Source organism: Salvia splendens, chromosome 20, assembly GCF_004379255.2.
Source record: "Salvia splendens isolate huo1 chromosome 20, SspV2, whole genome shotgun sequence".
NCBI lineage: Eukaryota > Viridiplantae > Streptophyta > Magnoliopsida > Lamiales > Lamiaceae > Salvia > Salvia splendens.
The window spans coordinates 10,273,739-10,294,663 of record NC_056051.1 but is presented as its reverse complement, the minus strand read 5'-3'; the positions used below and the strand labels follow the sequence as shown (position 1 = coordinate 10,294,663).

The window sequence follows — 20,925 nt, the reverse complement described above, 5'->3', positions numbered from 1 at the left end:
TACAATACCTCTTCATCCAAGGAGACGGTGCACTCAGAGTTTGGAAGGAATTTGATCCGTGGTTTGAGGGCCCCTCTCCGCGCCTTCGCATAAATGATACTATCCCGATGAGAATTGAAGTTTGGGCGCAGAGGAGCGGACATCCGAATAGGAAGCACCTCAGCCGTACCGTGCCCTACCTTGTCCTTTGGTTCATTTGGGCGGATAGAAATAGGAGCTTTCATCTAGGCTGAGATCTCTAAGTTTGGAATTGCCCAGCCAGATGTCGTCCCAAAAGTATATCTTACCTTGTCCCACTAGTCATCGCATGTGCGGGTGAGCGTGGGTCCATGCTCTAGACAATCTCTTCCATGTTGGGCTATTCTGTCCCGTCATCCTTGAGGTAAGTGGGGAAGAGTTGGAGCAATACTTGGCCATCATATATTGGGCCCAGAGGGAAGTTTGCTCCCGGAAGCACCACCACGGCTTTATATTAAAGGCACGGAGGACCTCCTTGGTCTTGCGTATCCCGAGCCCTCCCTCGGCGGTGGGGAGACAGATCTAGTCTCAGCTGATCCAATGAGTCCTTTTCCTATCGGTAGTAGAGCCCCAGAAGAACCGTGCCAATTGTTGATCAAGCTGCTTGATGGTGCCCGCCGTTGGCTCAACAGCTTGGTAGATGTGCAAAGGTATAGCCTCAAGGGTACTCTTGATAAGGGTAAGCCTTCCTCCAAAGGATAGGTGGCGATGGGCCCATCCAGAGATCCTCTTTGCTATCTTTTCCCGGAGGAACAAAAACATATCTGTCCGCTTCACACCTCGATAGGTGGGGACACCGAGGTAGAGGAAAGGGAAGGTTCCCCGAGAGAAGCCTCCATCCGTTTGAATTGAGGCCGCCCATTGCTCGTGGGTTTCGTCAATGTAGAAGTTGCTTTTGGCAAGATTGATTTGTTGTCCGGAAATTTTCTCATACTCATTAAGGCACGATCTGAGCCGCTGCAGGGGGGTGGAGGCCGCTTGCGTGAAGATGATTATGTCATCGGCGTAGGCTAAGTGGCTGATCTCGATGCATCTTCGGGACGCTTTGAAAGTCATATACTTTTGGCCGAGGATGACCTTGTGATGGGGACACACTCAAGGTGATCTACAAGGACAAGAAGATGGATCCATTGATCATTCCAAGTGGGCCAATTACAAGAGCTAGAGCTAAGAAGATAAAGGAGTCCATGTTGCTTTTAGTTGTTGAAATAAAAGCCCAATTACAAGAACATTCTACATTGGGCCAAGTGGTGAATATTATTCAAGTTTGTGGGCAGCCCAAGGCTTGAAGTTTGGAGTCACTATATATCACATTTTGGAGGCCCAAATTGAAGATACATGATGCATTTTCGTCCAAGTTGGAGCAGCCAAAATGAAGGGTCTATTTTAGTTACATTTTATGTTAAATAAGTGACTTTAGATATCCTAGAGTTACACCAAAGGTTTAGGAGTTACTTTTCTTTTATTATGAGTCATTTTTAAGTCTCTTAAGTTGTACTAATGATGTGAGACTTTCAAGAGTCCATTTTAGCCTATAAATAGGCTTGTAAGCATGTCATTTGAAGACACCATTGATCAAATACGAAATAGACTTTGTCTTGTGAGTTGAATTCTCTTTGTAGAGGTTTTCACTTGTTTGGAACTTATCAAGATACTTTGAGCAAGTTCTTGTGGCGTTCAACCATTCCGAGGTTCTTGGCTGATCATATGGCCAACGGGTCGAGTTTTTCCAAGCTCTGGAAGTGGATCAAACCAGATTATCAATCAAGGGAGTCCGCTGCCAAACCTTATACGTGGGGTTCTTGGATCAATATATCCAACGGGTCCTTCGTCGTGTCCCAATCCATATCATTTGGTATCACGAGCCAACTGGTATTGATCTATCCTTAGCTTTATCTTACATTATTTATCTTTCATATCCTTGAAAAAAAACTGAAAAAAAAGAAAAAAAAAACCGAAAAAAAAGAAAAAAAAACGAAATACATATTTCACCTTATATTTTCTTGACCATTCCTTTCATCCTTCATTCAAGGGCTGAAGTTTGGTTGGTCGTTATTAGTTCTTGTTTGTTCTTGATTTGTTTTTTACTTGTGCTATCTTTGCAAAAGAGAAAGAGTGGTAAAAGGCTTGAGTGGTGAGATTATTTGAGGGGAGGTAAAAGCCAACGAGTGATATACACGAGTGTTTTGTGAGGTTTATTTTTGTGTGATACACGAGTGAACTGTGAGGATGGATTCTACTGATGAAAATCAAATTGATCCTACGTTGCAAGCCATCCAACAACATTTTAGAAGGCTTGGACGTGTTCTGGAAAGTGTTTCAGAGCGCTTGGAGAGGCTGGAACTTCAAGCAAATGCAAACAATAACGAGGAAGAAGAGAGTGGAGGAGAGGATAATGCTTCACATAGGCATCGAAATGAGAGGCATGGAAACGGTAGAAGAGGGCGTACAAATGAAGTTGATGGTGAATTGAGAAGCATCAAACTGAAGATTCCAACATTCCAAGGAAGGAGTGACCCCGAAGCTTATTTGGAGTGGGAGAGAAAGGTGGATCTCATCTTTGAATGTCACAACTATTCCGAGGAGAAAAAGGTTAGGCTTGCTGCTATTGAATTCACCGACTATGCTATAGTTTGGTGGGATCAATTGACAACTAGTACAAGACGATATGGAGGAAGACCAGTTTCGACTTGGGAAGAAATGAAAGGCATAATGCGTAAGAGATTTGTACCTTCTCATTATTTTCGTGAATTGTATCAAAAGTTACAATCTATGAAACAAGGTACTAAATCTGTTGACGAGTACTACAAAGAGATGGAGATTGCTATGATTAGGGCAAATGTTGAAGAAGATAGAGAAGCAACCATGGCTCGATTCTTATGTGGGCTGAATAGGGAGAATGCAAACATTGTGGAGCTTCAACACTATGTGGAGTTGGAGGACATGGTTCATATGGCCATGAAGGTGGAGGGACAATTGAAGAAGAAGGGAACAATCCAAAAGAATTTTTCAACAAGTTCTCATTCGTCAAGGACAAAAGAGTGAACTTCATCCAAATCCAATTTTGGGGTAGCTTCTAAACCCCAAAATGAAGCGTCGACATCCAAGTCCAAAGAATTTGAGAAGGGTAAAGGTATTTCTACTTCTACTTCTACTCGAAATAGAGATATCAAATGTTTTCGTTGTCAAGACACATTGCATCTCAATGTCCAAACAAAAGGGTGATGATTTTGAAGCCAAAAGGGTGATGATTTTGAAGCCAAAAGGGTGATGATTTTGAAGATGATGATGAGGAGGAGGAGGAGGATAGGCAATTGGAGGAGATTGGACCAGAACATGGAGAACTTTTGGTGGTTCGAAGGGCTCTAAACATGCAAAACAGAAACGATGATCAGCAAAGGGAGAACATCTTCCACACAAGGTGTTTGGTCCAAGGTAAACTTTGCATAATGATTATTGATGGTGGTAGTTGTGCAAATGTTGCAAGTTCTGAAATGGTGGAAAAGTTGAGCTTAACAACGGAAAAACATCCTAATCCATACAAGCTACAATGGCTTAATGAATGTGGAGAAATTCGAGTGACTAAGCAAGTTCTAATTTCGTTTTCAATTGGCAATTATAAAGATGATGTTCTTTGTGATGTTGTGCCAATGCATGCAAGTCACATTCTTTTGGGGAGGCCATGGCAGTTTCATCGTAGGGTGATTTATGATGGATTTCACAACCACTACACCTTTAAGCACAACAACAAGTCTATTATACTTGTCTCATTGACACCTCAACAAGTTCAAGAGGACCAACAAAAATTGTCACAAGCAAGGAGAGCTCGTGAGGTTGAGAGAAAAAAAAGTGAGGGCATTGAAAAAGAGTCGAGTGAAAAAAAGAGTCGAGAGAAAAGTAAGAATGAGAGAAAAAAAGGTGAGGGCATTGAAAAAGAGTCAAGTGAAAAGAGTCCGAATGAAAAAAAAGAATTTTTATGTGGGAGCAAAAGAAATAAAGAGTGCAATAGTTGAAAAAGAGAGTGTTTTCATCTTAGTGTATAAACAGTCTTTGTTTTTTTTTTTTTTTTTTTTTTTTTTTTTTGAATCAGAAACAAAATACCTTAAAAAGAGTTAACAGTCAAAGCTATTATGCTACAAATTAACAAAGGCAAAGCAGTAAAATTATAGTCTCTACTATACTAACAATCTTTTTCAATTCAATTACTAGTTGCGCTGAATCTGCGGCCCCAATCCAAGCCACTCCTCCGCCTTCGGCGGCGGCACCGGCGCTGCCTTCCTTGCCGCCGCTGGATAAGGCGCATTTGCGGTGACTCTGTCCCGCCTCTTCTCCAAGAACCGCGCCAAAGAATTCTTCCTAGCAATCGGTAAATCAGAATCAAGAGACGGCTGAGCGGCCACGAAGGCAGGCACACCGGAGGCAGACTCGGCGGCGGGAGGCGGAGCGACCACGGCGCTGGACTTGCTAGCTAAAGCTAGGATCTCCTGCGCCTTATCCGCCGGAAAGTCATTGAAGACCATGACCTGTCCGCCGTAGAATATCGTCATCGGTGCAGTCTCCACCGCCGATTTAGCGTTTCTGTTGCCAGAATTCTCAATCGCCGACAGAAAATTCACCGTCTCCGTTGGAGCATCTTTGATTTCGGGGGTAAACAGTCTTTGTTTACCACTAACGAATTAACCACTTCTTTGCCAAGTACTTTTGTGTCTCTTTTACAGGAATTCGAAGATATTTTTCTAGTGGAAGAATCAAGTGGATTTAATCCATTAAGAGGTATTAAACACCAAATTGACGTTGTTCCCGGGGCAGTTCTACCAAACCGACCAGCCTATATGATGGAGCTACACCCAAGCTGATCTACAAGAACAAGAAGATGGATCCATTGATCATTCAAAGTGGACCAATTACAAGAGCTAGAGCTAAGAAGATAAAGGAGTCCATGATGCTTTTAGTTGATGAAGTAAAAGCCCAATTCCAAGACCAATCTACATTGGGCCAAATGGTGAATATTATTCAAGTTAGTGGGCAGCCCAATGCATGAAGTTTTGAGTCACTATATGTCACATTTTGGAGGCCCAAATTGAAGATACATGATGCATTTTCGTCCAAGTTGGAGCAACCAAAATGAAGAGTCATTTTTAAGTTACTTTTTGAGTTAAATAAGTGACTTTAGATGTCCTAAAGTCACACCAATAGTTTAGGAGTTACTTTTCACTTATTATGAGTCATTCTAAAGGTCTTAAGTTGTACTAATGATATGAGACTTTCAAGAGTCCATTCTAGCCTATAAATAGGCTTGTAAGCATGTCTTTTGAGGACACCATTGATCAAATACGAAAATAGACTTTGTCTTGTGAGTTGAATTCTCTTTGTAGAGTTTTTCACTTGTTTGGAACTTATCAAGATACTTTGAGCAAGTTCTTGTGGCATTCAACCATACCGAGGTTCTTGGCTGATCATATAGCCAACGGGTCGAGGTTTTCCAAGCTCTGGAAGTGGATCAAACCAGATTATCAATCAAGGGAGTCCGCTGCCAAACCTTATACGTGGGGTTCTTGGATCAATATATCCAACGGGTCCTTCGTCCTATCCCAATCCATATCATTTGGTATCAGAGCCATCTGGTATTGATCTATTCTTAGCTTTACCTTACATTCATATCTTAGTTTCAAAAAAAAAATCGAAAAAAAAGTGAGAAAGGCTAGCACAACTTTATCTTCATTTTATCTAGTTGTTGCAAAAAGAAAAAAAAGGGGCCAAAAAAAAAAAAAGGTACATATAGTAATCATCTTTACCTTCTTTTATCCATTATTTTTTTTGCTTTGATGTTGTACCAATGCATGCTAGTCACATTCTTTTGGGGAGGCCATGGCAGTTTGATCGTAGAGTGACTTATGATGGATTTCACAACCACTACACCTTCAAGCACAACAACAAGTTTATCATGCTTGTCTCTTTGACACCTCAACAAGTTCAAGAAGATCAACAGAAATTATCTCAAGCAAGGAGAGCTCGTGAGGTTGAGAGAAAAAAAAGCGAGGGCATTGAAAAAGAGTCGAGAGAAAAGTAAGAATGAGAAAAAAAGAAAAAAAGAATTTCTATGTGAGAGCAAAAGAAATAAAGAGTGCAATAGTTAAAGAAAAGAGTGTTTTCATCTTAGTGTACAAAGAGTCTTTGTTTACCACTAACAAATTAACCACTTCTTTGTCAAGTACTTTTGTGTCTCTTTTACAAGAATTCGAGGATGTCTTTCCCGAGGATGAACCAAGTGGATTACCTCCATTAAGAGGTATTGAACATCAAATTGACTTTGTTCCCGGTGCAGTTCTACCAAACCGACCAGCCTATAGGGCCAATCCCGAAGAGACTAAGGAAATTCAAAGGCAAGTGCAAGAGTTGTTGGAGAAAGGAAAAATCCGTGAGAGCATGAGTCCATGTGCTGTGCCGGTAATTGTTGTTTCTAAGAATGATGGATCATGGAGGATGTGCACCGACTGTCGAGCAATCAACAAAATCACTGTAAAGTATCGTTATCCTATTCCTAGGCTAGATGATATGCTTGATGAATTGCATGGATCTGTTGTGTTTAGTAAGATCGATTTGAAAAGTGGTTATTATCAAATTCGCATAAGAGAAGGAGATGAATGGAAAACAGCCTTTAAAATAAAATTTGGTCTATATGAGTGGTTAGTCTTGCCTTTTGGTTTAACTAATGCACCAAGCACTTTCATGAGATTGATGCACCATGTTTTGAGAAAATTCATTGGAAAATTTGTGGTTGTTTATTTTGATGATATTCTTGTCTATAGCAAAAATGTGGATGAACATCTTAACCATGTGCATGCTATTTTGGACACCTTAAGAAAAGAATCATTGTATGCTAATCTCAAGAAGTGTTCATTTTGCATGGATAAAGTTGTTTTTCTTGGTTTTGTTATAAGTGCTAATGGGATTGAAATGGAAAAGAAGAAGGTGAAAGCTATTTTAGAATGGCCAATTCCTCAAAATGTAGCACAAGTTAGAAGTTTTCATGGTCTTGCAAGTTTTTATAGGAGGTTTGTCAAGGATTTTAGTACAATTGCTGCACCTTTGAATGAAATTGTGAAAAAGGATGTTTGTTTTTATTGGGGAGAAAAACAAGAGCATGCTTTTAATCTCCTCAAAGAAAAACTTACAACTGCACCAATTCTTTCTTTGCCTAACTTTGATAACATGTTTGAGCTTGAATGTGATGCATCTGGAGTAGGCATCGGAGCTGTTTTGTTGTTATCCAAGCCCCTTGGCCTAGCGGTAAAGGCTGCTGGATACCGCGTCCATCCTGGAGGTCTCGAGTTCGAACCCTGGGTGGCGTAATTTGTCTTTCCTCCTTGTTATAGGAGTTGATTTGTAATTTCCTCCTTCATATATATGATATAAATATATGAAGTTAATTTTAAAAAAAAAAAAAAAAAAATCGGAGCTGTTTTGTTGCAGGATGGAAAGCCAATCGCTTACTTTAGCGAAAAGTTGAAAGGAGCTCAATTGAACTATCCAACGTATGACAAGGAGTTATATGCGTTGGTTAGAGCTTTGGAAACATGGCAGCATTACTTGTGGCCTAGAGAGTTTGTAATTCACACGGATCATGAATCTCTCAAGTACTTGAAAGGTCAAGGTAAGCTTAGCAAGAGACATGTTAAGTGGGTGGAATTCATTGAATCATTTCCCTATGTAATCAAATACAAAAAGGGAAAAGAAAACATTGTGGCTGATGCATTGTCTCGGAGGTACATTTTGATCACTAATTTGAGTTCTAAGTTGCTTGGTTTTGAGTTGATTAAGGAAATGTATGATAATGACCCGGACTTTTCTTCTATCTATTTAGCTTGTGAGCATGCAGCATTTTTTTTTTTTTTTAATCAAACACCTTCACGGTGGAGGGTTCGTGGGTCCCTCATCCCTATATTTCAAAAGTGGTTGAATACAAAACGTGGCCACACCCGAAAGTGGTGTGCCTACACGAAAATTAGGAGTAGTATGCGGTCCGGTTCCACAAGCCCGGACCTCATCATACTCCCTTTCAAAAGGTAAAATACAATTCAACAAAAAAGAAAGACTATATATCCCTTTCCACCAAAACTCGAGCCTATTCTTCCTCTTCATTATGGACCCGAATGTTCGGGATACCCATTGCATCCATCCTAATCATCGCTGTGAGGTGCCTTGGTGCCGTGAGGGCATTCATACGCCAGTAGTCATTTCTTTCTAATCCCATTTTGGCGAGGAGATCTCCTGCTCTATTCCCTTCCCGGTGGATGAAGGTGATACGGGTGTCTTGTTGGCGCTTGAGGATTGCTAGTCGCGCCATCACCCGACTAATATGGGCCGGTCCCCAGTGCGTGCCATTTAGGAGCTTAACCGCTTGTTGTGCATCCGACTCAACCCATATAGGCCTTCTGAATTCTGCGGCGAGCGTCAACCCGAATTGGATGGCCAGAAGCTCCGCTTCGAGGGCTGAGTGAGCCTCGAGTGGGGAGGTAAAGGCTGCAAGCATGTTGCCCTCGTGGTCACGAACAAGTCCTCCCCCCCCGGCTTTATCCGTTGCCTCCATGTATGCTCCGTCAGTGTTGAGTTTGATCCACGGTTCATCCGGCGGGTTCCATTTGACCACCATCGCGAGGGGCCTGGTCCTTTGTGGCTCGGCCTGACTCGGGACGTTGATCTTGAGGCGGACTCCTTTCCAATGCTTCGGTTTGTAGGATCCATTGGCCATGCTATTTCTAAGGAACATTTGCACTTGCCATACCACATTGAAAGGCTAAAATTGCACCGATTGATGACGACTCCTGTTTCGCTCAGCCCAAATGAACCAAAGAATAAGGTACGGCATCGCCCGGCTGAGGTGTTTCTTACCGGGTTGTTGGACTCTCCGTGCCCAAACTTCGAGCCTCTCTGGGATGGTGTCATTGATCCGGAGAGGTGGTGAAGATCCCTCGAACCAGGAGTCAAACTCCCTCCACACACCTCGGGCGCCAGCCCCTTGGATGAAGAGATGCTGCAGTGATTCGATGCCCGGTCTATGAGGGCAGCATTGGCACTTAGATGCCATTTCCATTCTTCTCCACTGTAGCTTCGTATCCACCGGTATTCGGTTGGAAAGGAGTCTCCAAATGAAGATAGCAATAGAAGACGTGAGGCCTGCTTTCCATAAGTCATCAAGGCCTTGGATGATAGGTCTTTGAGTTCGGATGGTCTCCCAAGTTGATGCTAGTGAGAACTCCCCATTGTGTGAAAGCCTCCATCTCGGCACATCCGGCCCCTCCGGGATGATTGGCGTGTCAAGGATCTTCCGGACGATGTGTTGTGTAAGGCCGGCTTGCGCTTGTAGAATCCGCAACTTGGCTTCATTCCAAGATCCATTGATAATGTAATCAGCAACATGGACAAGAGGGCCTCCCCTATCATCAAGACAAAGTTCCCTCAAAGGAACCTCTCCTAGCCATAGGTCATCCCAAAATGATATCTTACCTTCTCGCACCACCCAACGAATGTACGGTTGCGCCTGTGCCCGAGCCTTCAAAAGCCTCTTCCAGGTAGGGCTACACCTCCCCGAGGCTCTAGCTGTGAGTGGGGACGCCTTAAGGCAATATTTAGTCATCATGTACGTAGCCCAAAGGGAGTTTTGTTCCCGGAATCTCCACCATAATTTAATATTAAAGGCACGTAAGACCTCCTTGATCTTCCGAATGCCCAAGCCCCCTGCGTCCTTTTCTTCTCATTACTCGACCCCAAAAGAAGCGAGCCACTTGTTGATCTAATTGCTTGAGGGCTCCGCCGGTTGGCTCGATCGCTTGAAAAATATGTAAGGGAATCGCCTCAAGTGTGCTTTTTATCAAGGTTAGTCTCCCCCCAAAGGAAAGGTGTCGGTTTTTTTTTTTTTTTTTTTTTTTTTTTTATCAAACACCTCTACGGTGGAGGGTTCGTGGGTCCCTCATCCCTATCATTCCAAAGGCGGTAATTACAAGGCGTGGCCACACCCAAAAGTGGTGTGCCGTAACAAATCAAGAGTAGTATGCGGTCCAATCCCACAAGGTTCGGACCTCATCATACTCTTTTCCAAAATACAATTAACCAAAAAGCTAGTCACTATTGTCTCCCATCGTCTCATAATCAACTTTAATGCCCGTTCCCGTCAAGGTATCGGATGTGCGACACTCCCATCTCGTCCAATCTAACCAAGTCCAACAGTTCTCTCGGTGCTGAGTTGTAGTACATTCGTAGACCACTGTCTTGGACTAGCCCCATTTTCGCAAGGAAGTCCGCCGCTTTGTTCCCCTCCCTGTGTATGAAGGTGGCTCGGAATTTGAGTTGGCGTTTATGAAGGGTTAGTTGCGCCACCGCTTGCCGGGCGAGTGCCGGGCCCCATCCTGTCCCATTGACCAATTTGATTGCTTGCTCTGCATCGGACTCAATCCAGATTGGTAGGGCGAGTTCTTTGGCTATATTTAGCCCGTGGAGCATGGCCAACAGCTCCGCCTCTAACGCCGAGTGTGCTTCTAGGGGTGTGCTGAAGGCGACGAGCATCTTACCCAAGTGGTCTCGAATAATCCCTCCAGCCCCTGTTCTACCGTTCGCTTCATTGTAGGAGCCATCGGTGTTGAGCTTTATCCACGGCTGGTCCGGGGGGTTCCATTTGATTGCCATGGCTAGGGGTAGCGCCCTGATTGCCGCCGCTTGAGGAATGTTGATTCCAAGTTTAACTCCCTTCCAATGTTTCGGCTTCAAGCTTCCATTGGACATAGCATTCCGAATGAACATGTGGACCTGCCATACCACGTTTTGTGGTTTAAACTGTGTGCCTTGGTGGCGACTCCTGTTTCTCTCCGACCAGATAAACCACAGAATGAGGTATGGAGTGGCTCGGCTAAGATGTTTCTTGTTCGGCTGTTGGTACCTTCGCGCCCACACTTCGATTCTCGTAGGGATTGTATCATTGATATGGATGCGGGGGAACGGGCCTGTGAACCAACCGTCAAACTCACTCCATACTCTGCGAGCTCCATGTCCCTGGATGAAGATGTGTTGGAGGGACTCGGTATTCGGTCGGTGGGGGCAGCATTGGCACTTAGAGGCTAGCTCAATCTCCCGCCACTGAAGCTTCGTGTCAACCGGCACCCGATTGGAGAGAAGCCTCCAGATAAAGATGGCTATTGAGTTGGTGAGGCCTGCCTTCCAAACGTCCCCCAAACCTTGGATGATCGGGTTTCGCCCTCGAAGTGTGTCCCATGTCGAAGCCACCGTGAATTCCCCATGTTTAGAGAGGTTCCACCTCAGGATATCCTGTTCATCAAGGTGTCGGTGAGCCCATCCAGATATCCTAGCCGAGATTTTCTCTCGAAGAAACATGAACATATCCGTGCGCTTCACCCCCCGGTAAATAGGGACTCCAAGGTAAAGGAAGGGGAACGTACCTCGTGAGAAACCTCCTTCACTTTGGATTATGTTTGACCAGCCTTCATGCGCCTCGGAGATGTAGAAATTGCTCTTGCCGAGGTTGATTTGTTGTCCGGACACCTCGGCATAATGCTCAAGACATGCACGTAGCCTCCGAAGGGGGTTTACGGCCGCTTGCGTGAAGATGATGATGTCGTCCGCATAGGCGAGGTGGCTGATCTCCATGCTGCCTCGGGTTGCTTTGTATGTCATCTCTTTGTCTCCGAGGATAAGTTTATCGAGTGATCTCGAGAGATAGTCCGCAGCAAGGACGAAGAGGGCGGGGGAAATGGGGTCCCCTTGTCTAAGGCCACGAGTGGATTTGAAAAAGCCCGTCGGGGCCCCGTTGATAAGGATCGAGAACCAGCATGTCCCGATGCACCTTTCTATGAGCGCCACCCAAGGTTCGGGGAAGCCCATTTGCTTGAGGACTTTTAGGAGGAACGGCCATTGAACCCTATCATAGGCCTTAGCCATGTCAATCTTGATAGCAACATTAGGGGCTGGTGTACTTCTATGGAGCTCATGGAACATCTCCTGTGCAAGGAGTACATTGTCATTGAGGAGCCTCCCTTTGACAAACCCGCTTTGATTCGGTGCAACAACACTTGGAAGGAATGGGGCAAGGCGCCTCGTGAGGACTTTAGTAATCACCTTGTTGATCACGTTACACAAGCTAATGGGCCTATAGTCTCCCCAAGTCTCGGGTAAAGGCTTCTTGGGGATGAGTACGATACTCGTGGCCGTGAAGCTGCGGGGGAGGAAAGCCCCACCAAAAAATTGCCTAACCGCTTCCACCACGTCTGGCCCCACAATGCCCCAACAAGCTTGGAAGAACAATGCCGAGAAGCCATCCGGGCCAGGCGCGCTATTGGCCGAGATATCGAAGACAGCTCGTTTCACCTCATCTGCATCCGGGGGTTTGGGGAGGCCCGCCAACTGCTCCGAGGGAGGGAGTGGATGTAAGAGGCTGAGGTCCGGATCCACAAGCTCCGGGTAGCTTGGGGCTAGGAGGTTTTGAAAGAACTCAACCGCCGATTCTTTGATGGCCGTGTCATCCGTAAGTTCACGCCCATTAGCGTTAATCTTGTGGATACGTAGCCGAATCCTCTTCTGCTTCACCCAACTTTGGTAAAATCTAGTGTTTTTATCCCCTTCTTCCAACCAACGGAGGGCCGCCTTCTGACGCCAAAAATCTTCCTCCATCTTAAGGAGAAGGATGTACTCAGCAATTTGTTTGTTGACCCCTGTTCTATTCCGGGCCGAGGGGTCACCTTCAAACTCCGATTGAGCCAGCGCAATGTTCTCTTCACAAGTTTTGAGGCTGGCGTGTATATTCCCAAAAACCTCCTTGTTCCATCTTTTAAGCGTTTGTTTGATCCTAGCAAGCTTGATCTTCAAATTGAGGAGGCCCACAGCCTCCGTGGGAGCCATCCAATCTTCTTGCACCAACTCACCAAAACCCTCATGCCGGACCCACATGTTTTGGAACCGGAAGGCTCTACCACCCCCGTGGGCATTAGGTAGCCTGCATCTGACGAGGAGAGGCCCGTGGTCCGAAGCAATACGGGGTAGGTTAGTGACTCTTATTGCATCAAACAATTGGGGGCGTCATCTCACTAATCAACACCCTATCCAGCCTTTCCATGAGGCCGTTCTTTGCCCAGGTGAATTCAGCCCCATCATAGCCTGGGTCCATTAGTCTGTAATCCTCAATGGCCTCGGCGAAATCCACCATTTCGGCCTGACGATTTGTGTCGCTTCCCGTCCTATCTCGAGTGGAGAGGATTGTGTTGAAGTCCCCTCCAATGAACCACGATATTCCCTCCGAAACTTGGGCAATATCTCTCATCTTTTCCCAAAGGGCATGCCGCTCTCCTCTCGTGCATTTAGCATACACGGCCGAGATCATAATAGGGGTTGAAATCCGAGGACAAGTGAGCCTCCCATGTAGCAGCTGGTTCGTGTCATCCATCACAACAAAAAATCCATCCCTTCCTCCACAAAAATCCAAATTTTCCCATTGGTGTTCGTCCCCTTGTAGGACAGCCCCAACACTTTCGAGAATTTGTCCGGATTAGGGGAGGTAAGCGGCTCCATTATTGCAAGAAAACAAATATTATGAGATTTAATTAGTCTTTTTAGGACGTTTTGGGTTGACGCATTCGCGATTCCCCTAACGTTCCAAAATAGAAAATTTAACGACATGATTAACAAGAGGAGTTCGTACCCGGCGGGATTGACCCCCATCCTTGGAATTCAATGATTTGAAGGTCCTTCTCCCCATGAGATGCCGCGGCCTCCAAAAAGGCGGGATTGGCACCCTCATCGATTTCATTATGGGAGATGGTATCATCCCAATTTTCCTCGTCTTCCATAGTACTCAAGTGACTTGATGGCCCTTGTGCCTCGGTTTTCTCTAGGTCGAAGGGTTTAAAGAAGCCTTTCGGTTGCACAAGGGCCCCCGAAGTCGGGTTCACTTCTCGCCGCGCCATATCCGCTCCTCTTGGCGTACCCCCGCGCCCATTTCCAAAAGAGGGGAATTTAGCGAGCACCCCTTTAGGTGAAGTGGTGGTATGCTCATCATGGATGATGATCATGTCCTTACTCCCGGCACCTTGCATATCACCCAAAAAGTCCGGCCCCGACCACTCCGCCCCCGAGTACATATTGGCTCTCGGGTTCATCCGGATGTTGCCTTCCTTTCCCTTGTGTTTCCCTTGTTGTTTCCATTCCATGTTATTATCGGTGTGCCTCGGATCAGTATTGTTCTTCTTAGCTCCTATTCCTCCGTGTTGTGGTTGTTTTGGTGTTGCTAAGTTGTAATTTCGTTTTGGAGGTCGATCCGCCTTCCCGGAAGCGTAACAAACTTCACTCTTGTGACCGACATGTTTGCATTCTCCACAGTAGGACGGGATCTTATCCCACTTTACTTGCTGCACCAAAGGACGCCCACAAATGTCAAGGATGATCTCGTCGGGTGGCGGCTTTGTAATGTCGATCTCAATGCATAGCCGCGCAAAGGAGAGTCTTGATTTGTTGGCCGTCGCTCTATCTACTTGGATCGGGTTACCAAGGAGTTTCCCAATGGCATAGAGGGCCGATTGATCAAATAGGTGGATCGGGAGTCCAATTAGGTTGCACCATATAGCCGCAATTGGAGATTCACAATAGGCGTCAAATTTCGGAGACCATTTGAAAACTCTCATCGGATGCCGATCAATGAACCACACCGGTGTCCCTTTGGGTCCACTTAGGAGCCGAGCATAATCCGTCATGTCCTCAAATTGAACAAGAATATGTTTGGCGTTAATATATTTCCAAGTATAGCCACGGCAAAACTTAATGTTGTCTAGAGCCTTTTGGATTTGATAGGAAGCCGGGATTGAGTGCGAGAACTTACCTACAATAGCATGGCCGAGGGACGAGGCCAACCTTTGGATTTCTGACCCGGAGAAGTAAATGGATGGCACTCCGTTTGACGTGGAAGCAAAGCCGATATTTTGGATGTTCTCCGGGACAAAGACTTGCGGGCCTTCAACCGCCGATGGCCCCCGCACCATGTCGGCCATGGATTTTGGCTTGGTGGGGTTCCTCACGCCCGGCTCGGTATTGCCTCCTAAAGGGTTGTTTGTCGGCTTATCTATTGATTTAGCCACACCGTTTGGGTCGGTTCGCGGTTCATCACACGAGTCCCTCTCGACCCTGGGTGCGTAAGGTGGCCGCGGCATTTCTATGTCCATCTCGGTCGGCGTCGGGTCCATCGCTTGCGTGTCCGAGGCCGAAGGCGCGGACGTGTCTCGAGGGGGGTTGCGGATTGCATTGGTCCTCGGCCATCCCGTACTCACTAACGCCGAGCCGGCTTCGAATGATGCTCGGATTTTCCGGGTCCTTCCCTTTTCGAGAGGTGGGAAATCTTCAAGGGAAGGGCCATGCTCAATGAGAGGCGCGCATGGTTCAATATCTTTGTCTCTCCGATCTGGGAGAAGGGTGACCTTCGCCGTGTAGTCCGTGGCCGGTGAGGGTTCGGCGAGGAGGGGCTGCGCCGCCGCCGCATCAAGCATCTCCGCCGCGGCCAGGTGAATGATTTGGAGGATATCACTCTTTTTTGTATTCATTTGCTGCATTGGTAGGGGTGAGCAAGGCTCCACATGTGACTTCCGGTTTTGGTAAGGGGCAAAAGCATTTTCCGAAAGGTGATTTGTTCCCATGCCCAATTCGGGCAAGTTGACTATCTCACTCCCCAATGTACTTTTTGGCACACGTTTAGGGGTCCGACATCATCCCCTCCAACGGTCATCTCGCTCATGACGGGTCCATGGTCGAAGGGTGGCGCCACCTCCGCCGCCGGTGCATCTCCGTGAACCACCACTTCCATTTGGACCCCATCCTCGGATGTGGGGGCTTTAGGAAGGGCTCCTAGGCCAAGTGCTTCCTTGCTATCAATGGAGCAAGCCGGAAAAAGATTTACCTTGGATTTAAGGCTATCAAGGTCGGGGCTCGGGACGGATGACTCGGGCTCGGAGGTCTCCTCTTCTCCAAAGTCGAGCTTCTTCCTAAGTTGTTTGTCCTCCGGGAGTGGAGAAGGTACGAACCTTTTCCGGCCATGACCTTTTGTGAGAGGTGCCGGCGTGCTCTTCCTAGCCATCATCCTATTCTTCTTGCTTTGCATTTTCAAATCTTTGGCCGAGACCTTTGGTGTTGGGTCATCGCATGAGTGAAAAATCATAAATTGGTCCGGGATAGACCTAGCCTCCTCGGGGTCTGGTGGGGCCGGGGTTGGGTTCGTGGGGGGGTCCGGCATGCAGCATTTGACAAGTTCTATAGGCATGATGGCTATTTGTTTAGAGAAAATAAACTGTGCATTCCTAAAGGTTCTATGCGTGAATTGCTTGTGCGTGAAGCACATGGCGGTGGTTTAATGGGGCATTTTGGAGTCCATAAGACAATGGATGTTTTGCATGAACATTTCTTTTGGCCTAAAATGCGTGTGGATGTTGAAAGAATTTGTAAAAGATGCATAACTTGCATGCAAGCCAAGTCTAAATCACACCCACAAGGTTTGTACAAACCGTTACCAATTCCTAGTGCACCTTGGGAGGATATTTCAATGGACTTTGTTGTTGGTTTGCCAAGAACAAAAAGAGGTAGAGATTCAGTTTTTGTGGTTGTTGATAGGTTTTAAAAAATGGCACATTTTATTCCAAGTCACAAAACTGATGATGCATCTCATATCGCTGATTTGTTCTTTAAAGAAATTGTCCGTTTGCATGGTGTTCCTAGATCAATTGTGAGTGATCGAGATGCTAAATTTGTGAGTCATTTTTGGCGAGTGTTGTGGAATAAGTTAGGAACTAAACTCTTGTTTTCTACTACTTGTCATCCACAAACTGATGGACAAACTGAAGTAGTTAATAGGACTTTGTCTCAATTATTACGAACTTTAGTTAAAAAGAACTTGAAAAGTTGGGAGGAATGCTTACCTTTTGCTGAATTTGCTTATAATCGAAGTGTTCATTCTGCTACTAACTTTTCTCCATTTGAAGTTGTGTATGGTTTTAATCCATTGAGCCCACTAGATTTGATTCCAATACCTATTGAAGATCGTGCAAGTCTTGATGGAAAAGCTAAGGCTGAAATGGTGAAAAGATTGCATGAAAGGGTAAGACTCAACATTGAAAAGAGGACAGAATAATATGCAAAGCAAGATAACAAGGGTCGGAAACAAGTCATCTTTGAGCCGGGAGATTGGGTTTGGTTGCATATGAGAAAGGAGAGATTTCCTTCGAAAAGAAAGTTCAAGTTGCAGCCAAGAGGAGATGGACCATTCCAAGTGATTGGAAAAGTCAATGATAATGCTTACAAACTTGACTTACCTGGTGAGTTTAATGTAAGTGCTACTTTCAATGTTTCTGATTTATCTCCTTATGTTGGTGAATTAGATTCGAGGACGAATCCTCTTGAAGAAGAAGGGAATGATGGAGCTACACCCAAGCTGATCTACAAGGACAAGAAGATGGATCCATTGATCATTCAAAGTGGACCTACAAGAGCTAGAGCTAAGAAACAAACTGATGGACAACCGCGTGAATTGCTAGTTTTAGTGAGAGAAGCTCCTCCTTCTCTCTAAAATACTCCACCCTATTGTACCACCTTTGACCTCCGCCGCCAATCTCCCACCACCACCTCCCCACCCGACGACATTCGCCGACCCCAGCCACCACTCCCTCGTCCAACGGTTCATCACCTTTCATCATCCTCCTTGGCGGTTACCACCCTGCCGTCCTCCTCCCAATCCCACTCCGCCTGTCACCCCCGGCCCATCCCGACGAAAACCACTTCAACGTCGAACTTGGCTCGCGGCTCCCGTCAACCTCTACTCCACGTCTTGGCTATACCTTGCCGAAGCCCGCCCGGCTGGCCGAAACAATGGGGCAACCGCCGGACCCCGACGAAAAGAGAGACACTCCGGCCCTAAATCCGGATCATTTGCCTGACATTGTTCCCGGGGATGAGGAAGCTCGGGTCCTCTCCGATCAGCAAATGGTCTTCCGAGCTGGTGAGGCCGCTTCCCTTCAACGTCCGACCAAATCCATGGAACTAAAAATGGCTAAAGCAAAGCTCAAAGCCCGGAAAAGTACGCCGGCGCCCCCTACCAAAGGCAATGGTCGTAAGAGATTTGTCCCGTCTCCGATGCCCGAGGACAAGCAACTAAGGAAGAAGATAGACTTCGGTGAGGAGGAAGGACATTCGGCCGGTAGTTCCAAATGCAAAGGATCCCTGTTCCCGGTGACTCTGCCCCTCGACTTGGGGGTCTCTTTCAGGTTGGAGGACCCCGACTTGCCTCATAAGAAGGAAGAGGAAGTGGAGCATTGGAATGAATGTGAAGAAGAGTTCGATGCCCCCAACGGTAGAACCGTGCCGGAAGGAGGCGGCTCGCCGGAAACTGCTGCTCCCGCCGTCGAGCTTATGACCGTTTCCGGTGAAGTCCCCTCCCTCCACAATCCCCAGCCAAGACTTGCTAGGTCACGTGAAGCACAAGCTGCCCCATGTGCTGTCCTTGCCCCATTGGAAAGTGGAAAAGCAAACCTACCTAATCTGGAGGCTGGGACAAAAGTTGACTTTGAAAGCACTAATCCACCTTTCCTACCTAAGCCATCAGGTACAAAAGCAAACTTGCCTAAAATGATAGCAAGTACAAAAGCCCCCCTTGAAAGTGCCCCCCCCCCTTTCCCCTCTAACATGGCACGAGTTGCATCGTTTGGATCCCCACCAAGGAACCCAAAACTAGATGAGATCCTTCATCTTGCAGCGTTGGACTCGGTGGAAACGCTCGATGCAGCGGCGGCGCAGCCTCTCCGTGCCGGAAACCTACCGACGGCCAGTCACAAACCACCGGAGTTCCCCCAAAACTCTTCGGGATGCATGCAAAGTGTCACACACACACCTTGGAATGGGAGTGGGGCATCTCTTGAGGACTTCCCCCCTCTCGAACGAGGACGAACTAGCAAGATCCGAGCTACGTTTGAGGCCAGCCCGGAACATTATTGTGTGGAGCTCGGCCAGCCGCGACCTAAGGCGAACCCTAACGCCAACCGAGAAAAGCTTATTATCGAGACAACGAACAAGGCCACGCCTAGTGCCGAGATGGGCGTATTGACAAGAGAAACACCAACACCCAACGACACGCCAATGGATGATGCCGAGAAGATCCACACCGAGAATGAAGAGGCCGAGAAGGTCCACACCGAGAAAGGAAAAGCCGAACTGCCGAGAATGGAAAAGCCGAGAAGGGTACACAACGAAAACGATGGTGCCGAGAAGATCCACACCGAGAATGGAAAAGCCGAACACAACAACCCGAAGAGAAAAGGAAATACACCTAAGCCCTCGGCGAATGCCGCAACACAAGGGCCAAATGAAGTTACTCAACATGGGGGGGTAGAAGCTACCCCGGGGACCTCGGCGTGGCCGAAATCGATGGCGGACTTGCTTAAGGGTACTCCCGTCGGGCTCGGCGAGTAACACGCTACATGGCGGGGGTGATGACACCTCAAGCCACCCCGGCCGGCCGAAAACGATGGCGGACATGCTTAAAGGCTCGACTGACCCTAACGGCCCTCAAGCCTTTGAGCCGGATAAGCTTCAGAACATTGGATTCGCTTCAGTGTCCGACGGCATCCCGGCCATCTACTTCTCCGGAGCGGAAACTCAAAAGCTTGCTGAGAGCATGGGACACGCCATTGTGGGTAAGTTCTCTCACTCTATCCCTACCGGACTGCAAATCCAAAAGACTCTCGATAATATTAAACTCCGGTGTGGATTCAGTTGGAAGTACATTAATGCTAAACATATTCTCATTCAATGCGAGGACTTGGCGGACTATGCCCGAATCCTTGGAGGCCCAAGGGGTACGCCCGTATGGCTCATTGACCGTCACCCGATGAGGGTCTTCAAATGGTCCCCGGACTTTGATGCATACTGCGAGTCCCCATTGCGGCAATTTGGTGCAACCTAATTGGCCTCCCCATTCATCTTTTCGACCAATCCGCCTTATTCGCCATCGGCAAGCTTCTCGGCACTCCAATACAGATTGATCGAGCCACGGCAAACAAGACTCGGCTGTCATTTGCCCGAATTTGCGTCGAGATAGACATCACAAAACCGCCTACCGAAGAGATAATCCTTGACCTTGGTGGGCGAGAAACAGTGCAGCGGGTCCGATGGGACAAGATACCATCATATTGTCAAGAATGTAAACACGTCGGCCATGCAAGTGAGGTGTGCTATGCGACGGGCAAGAAGGAACGGCCGCAAAAGAGAAACTACCATAACGGCCCGCCTAAACAGTCACAACCCGAGAGACAAACCGAGAAGGGGAAGCAAGATACGGGGAAGAATGCCCCCAGCTCCAATGAATGGAAACGTTATGGGAAGAAGCAAGGCAAGGCCGGTGATCGACCAAACAATAACAAAACAAATGGGGAGGATATCGGTGGTACTTCCTGGGAGGGACCGAACTCGAAATTGCCGGGCTCAAGACCGGACTCTAGAATGCCGGACTCTGCTTTGGGGAGCGGACCGAGCTCCGGAACTCAAAATGCCGGGCTCAAGGCCGGGACCGAGGTTGGGAAGTCCCCACCGAACCGGGGGAACCCATTGCATCCCACCTCCGAACCACCATCACCACGTGGGAACATGGACGTGGAGTGGGGTTCCCCTAATGCGAGGCGCTCGGTCTCACCAGCTCGTCGAGGGAATCCGAGAGGAGGCGCGCGCCATGCCATGACAAGGGGGCGTGGGTTCTTCTCGGCAAAGAACCACATGAGTACTAACCGATATTACTCTCTCATGGCGAACGGAGAATTTGATGTTGAGAATTGTGGGGATGCGGACGAAGACCCCATGGAGTTGCACATGGGGGTCGAGAGGTTA

The 20,925-nt window shown here is 47.0% G+C and overlaps 2 protein-coding genes across 2 annotated transcripts; both read right to left on the bottom strand.

Moving 5' to 3' along the window:
- Positions 1-546: 546 nt before the first annotated feature.
- On the bottom strand, positions 547-1,074 carry LOC121781450. Its single transcript, XM_042179187.1, has one exon. It carries the CDS (start codon positions 1,072-1,074, stop codon positions 547-549), a length of 528 nt encoding a protein of 175 aa, XP_042035121.1.
- Positions 1,075-4,116: 3,042 nt separating this feature from the next.
- Positions 4,117-8,671, bottom strand: LOC121781449 (protein TIFY 10b-like). The gene is made up of 2 exons (XM_042179186.1): positions 8,478-8,671; positions 4,117-4,674 (listed from the first exon to the last, which is right to left on the bottom strand). Exons 1-2 carry the CDS (start codon positions 8,669-8,671, stop codon positions 4,224-4,226), a joined length of 645 nt encoding a protein of 214 aa, XP_042035120.1. The 3' UTR covers positions 4,117-4,223.
- Between the last annotated feature and the right edge of the window lie 12,254 nt (positions 8,672-20,925).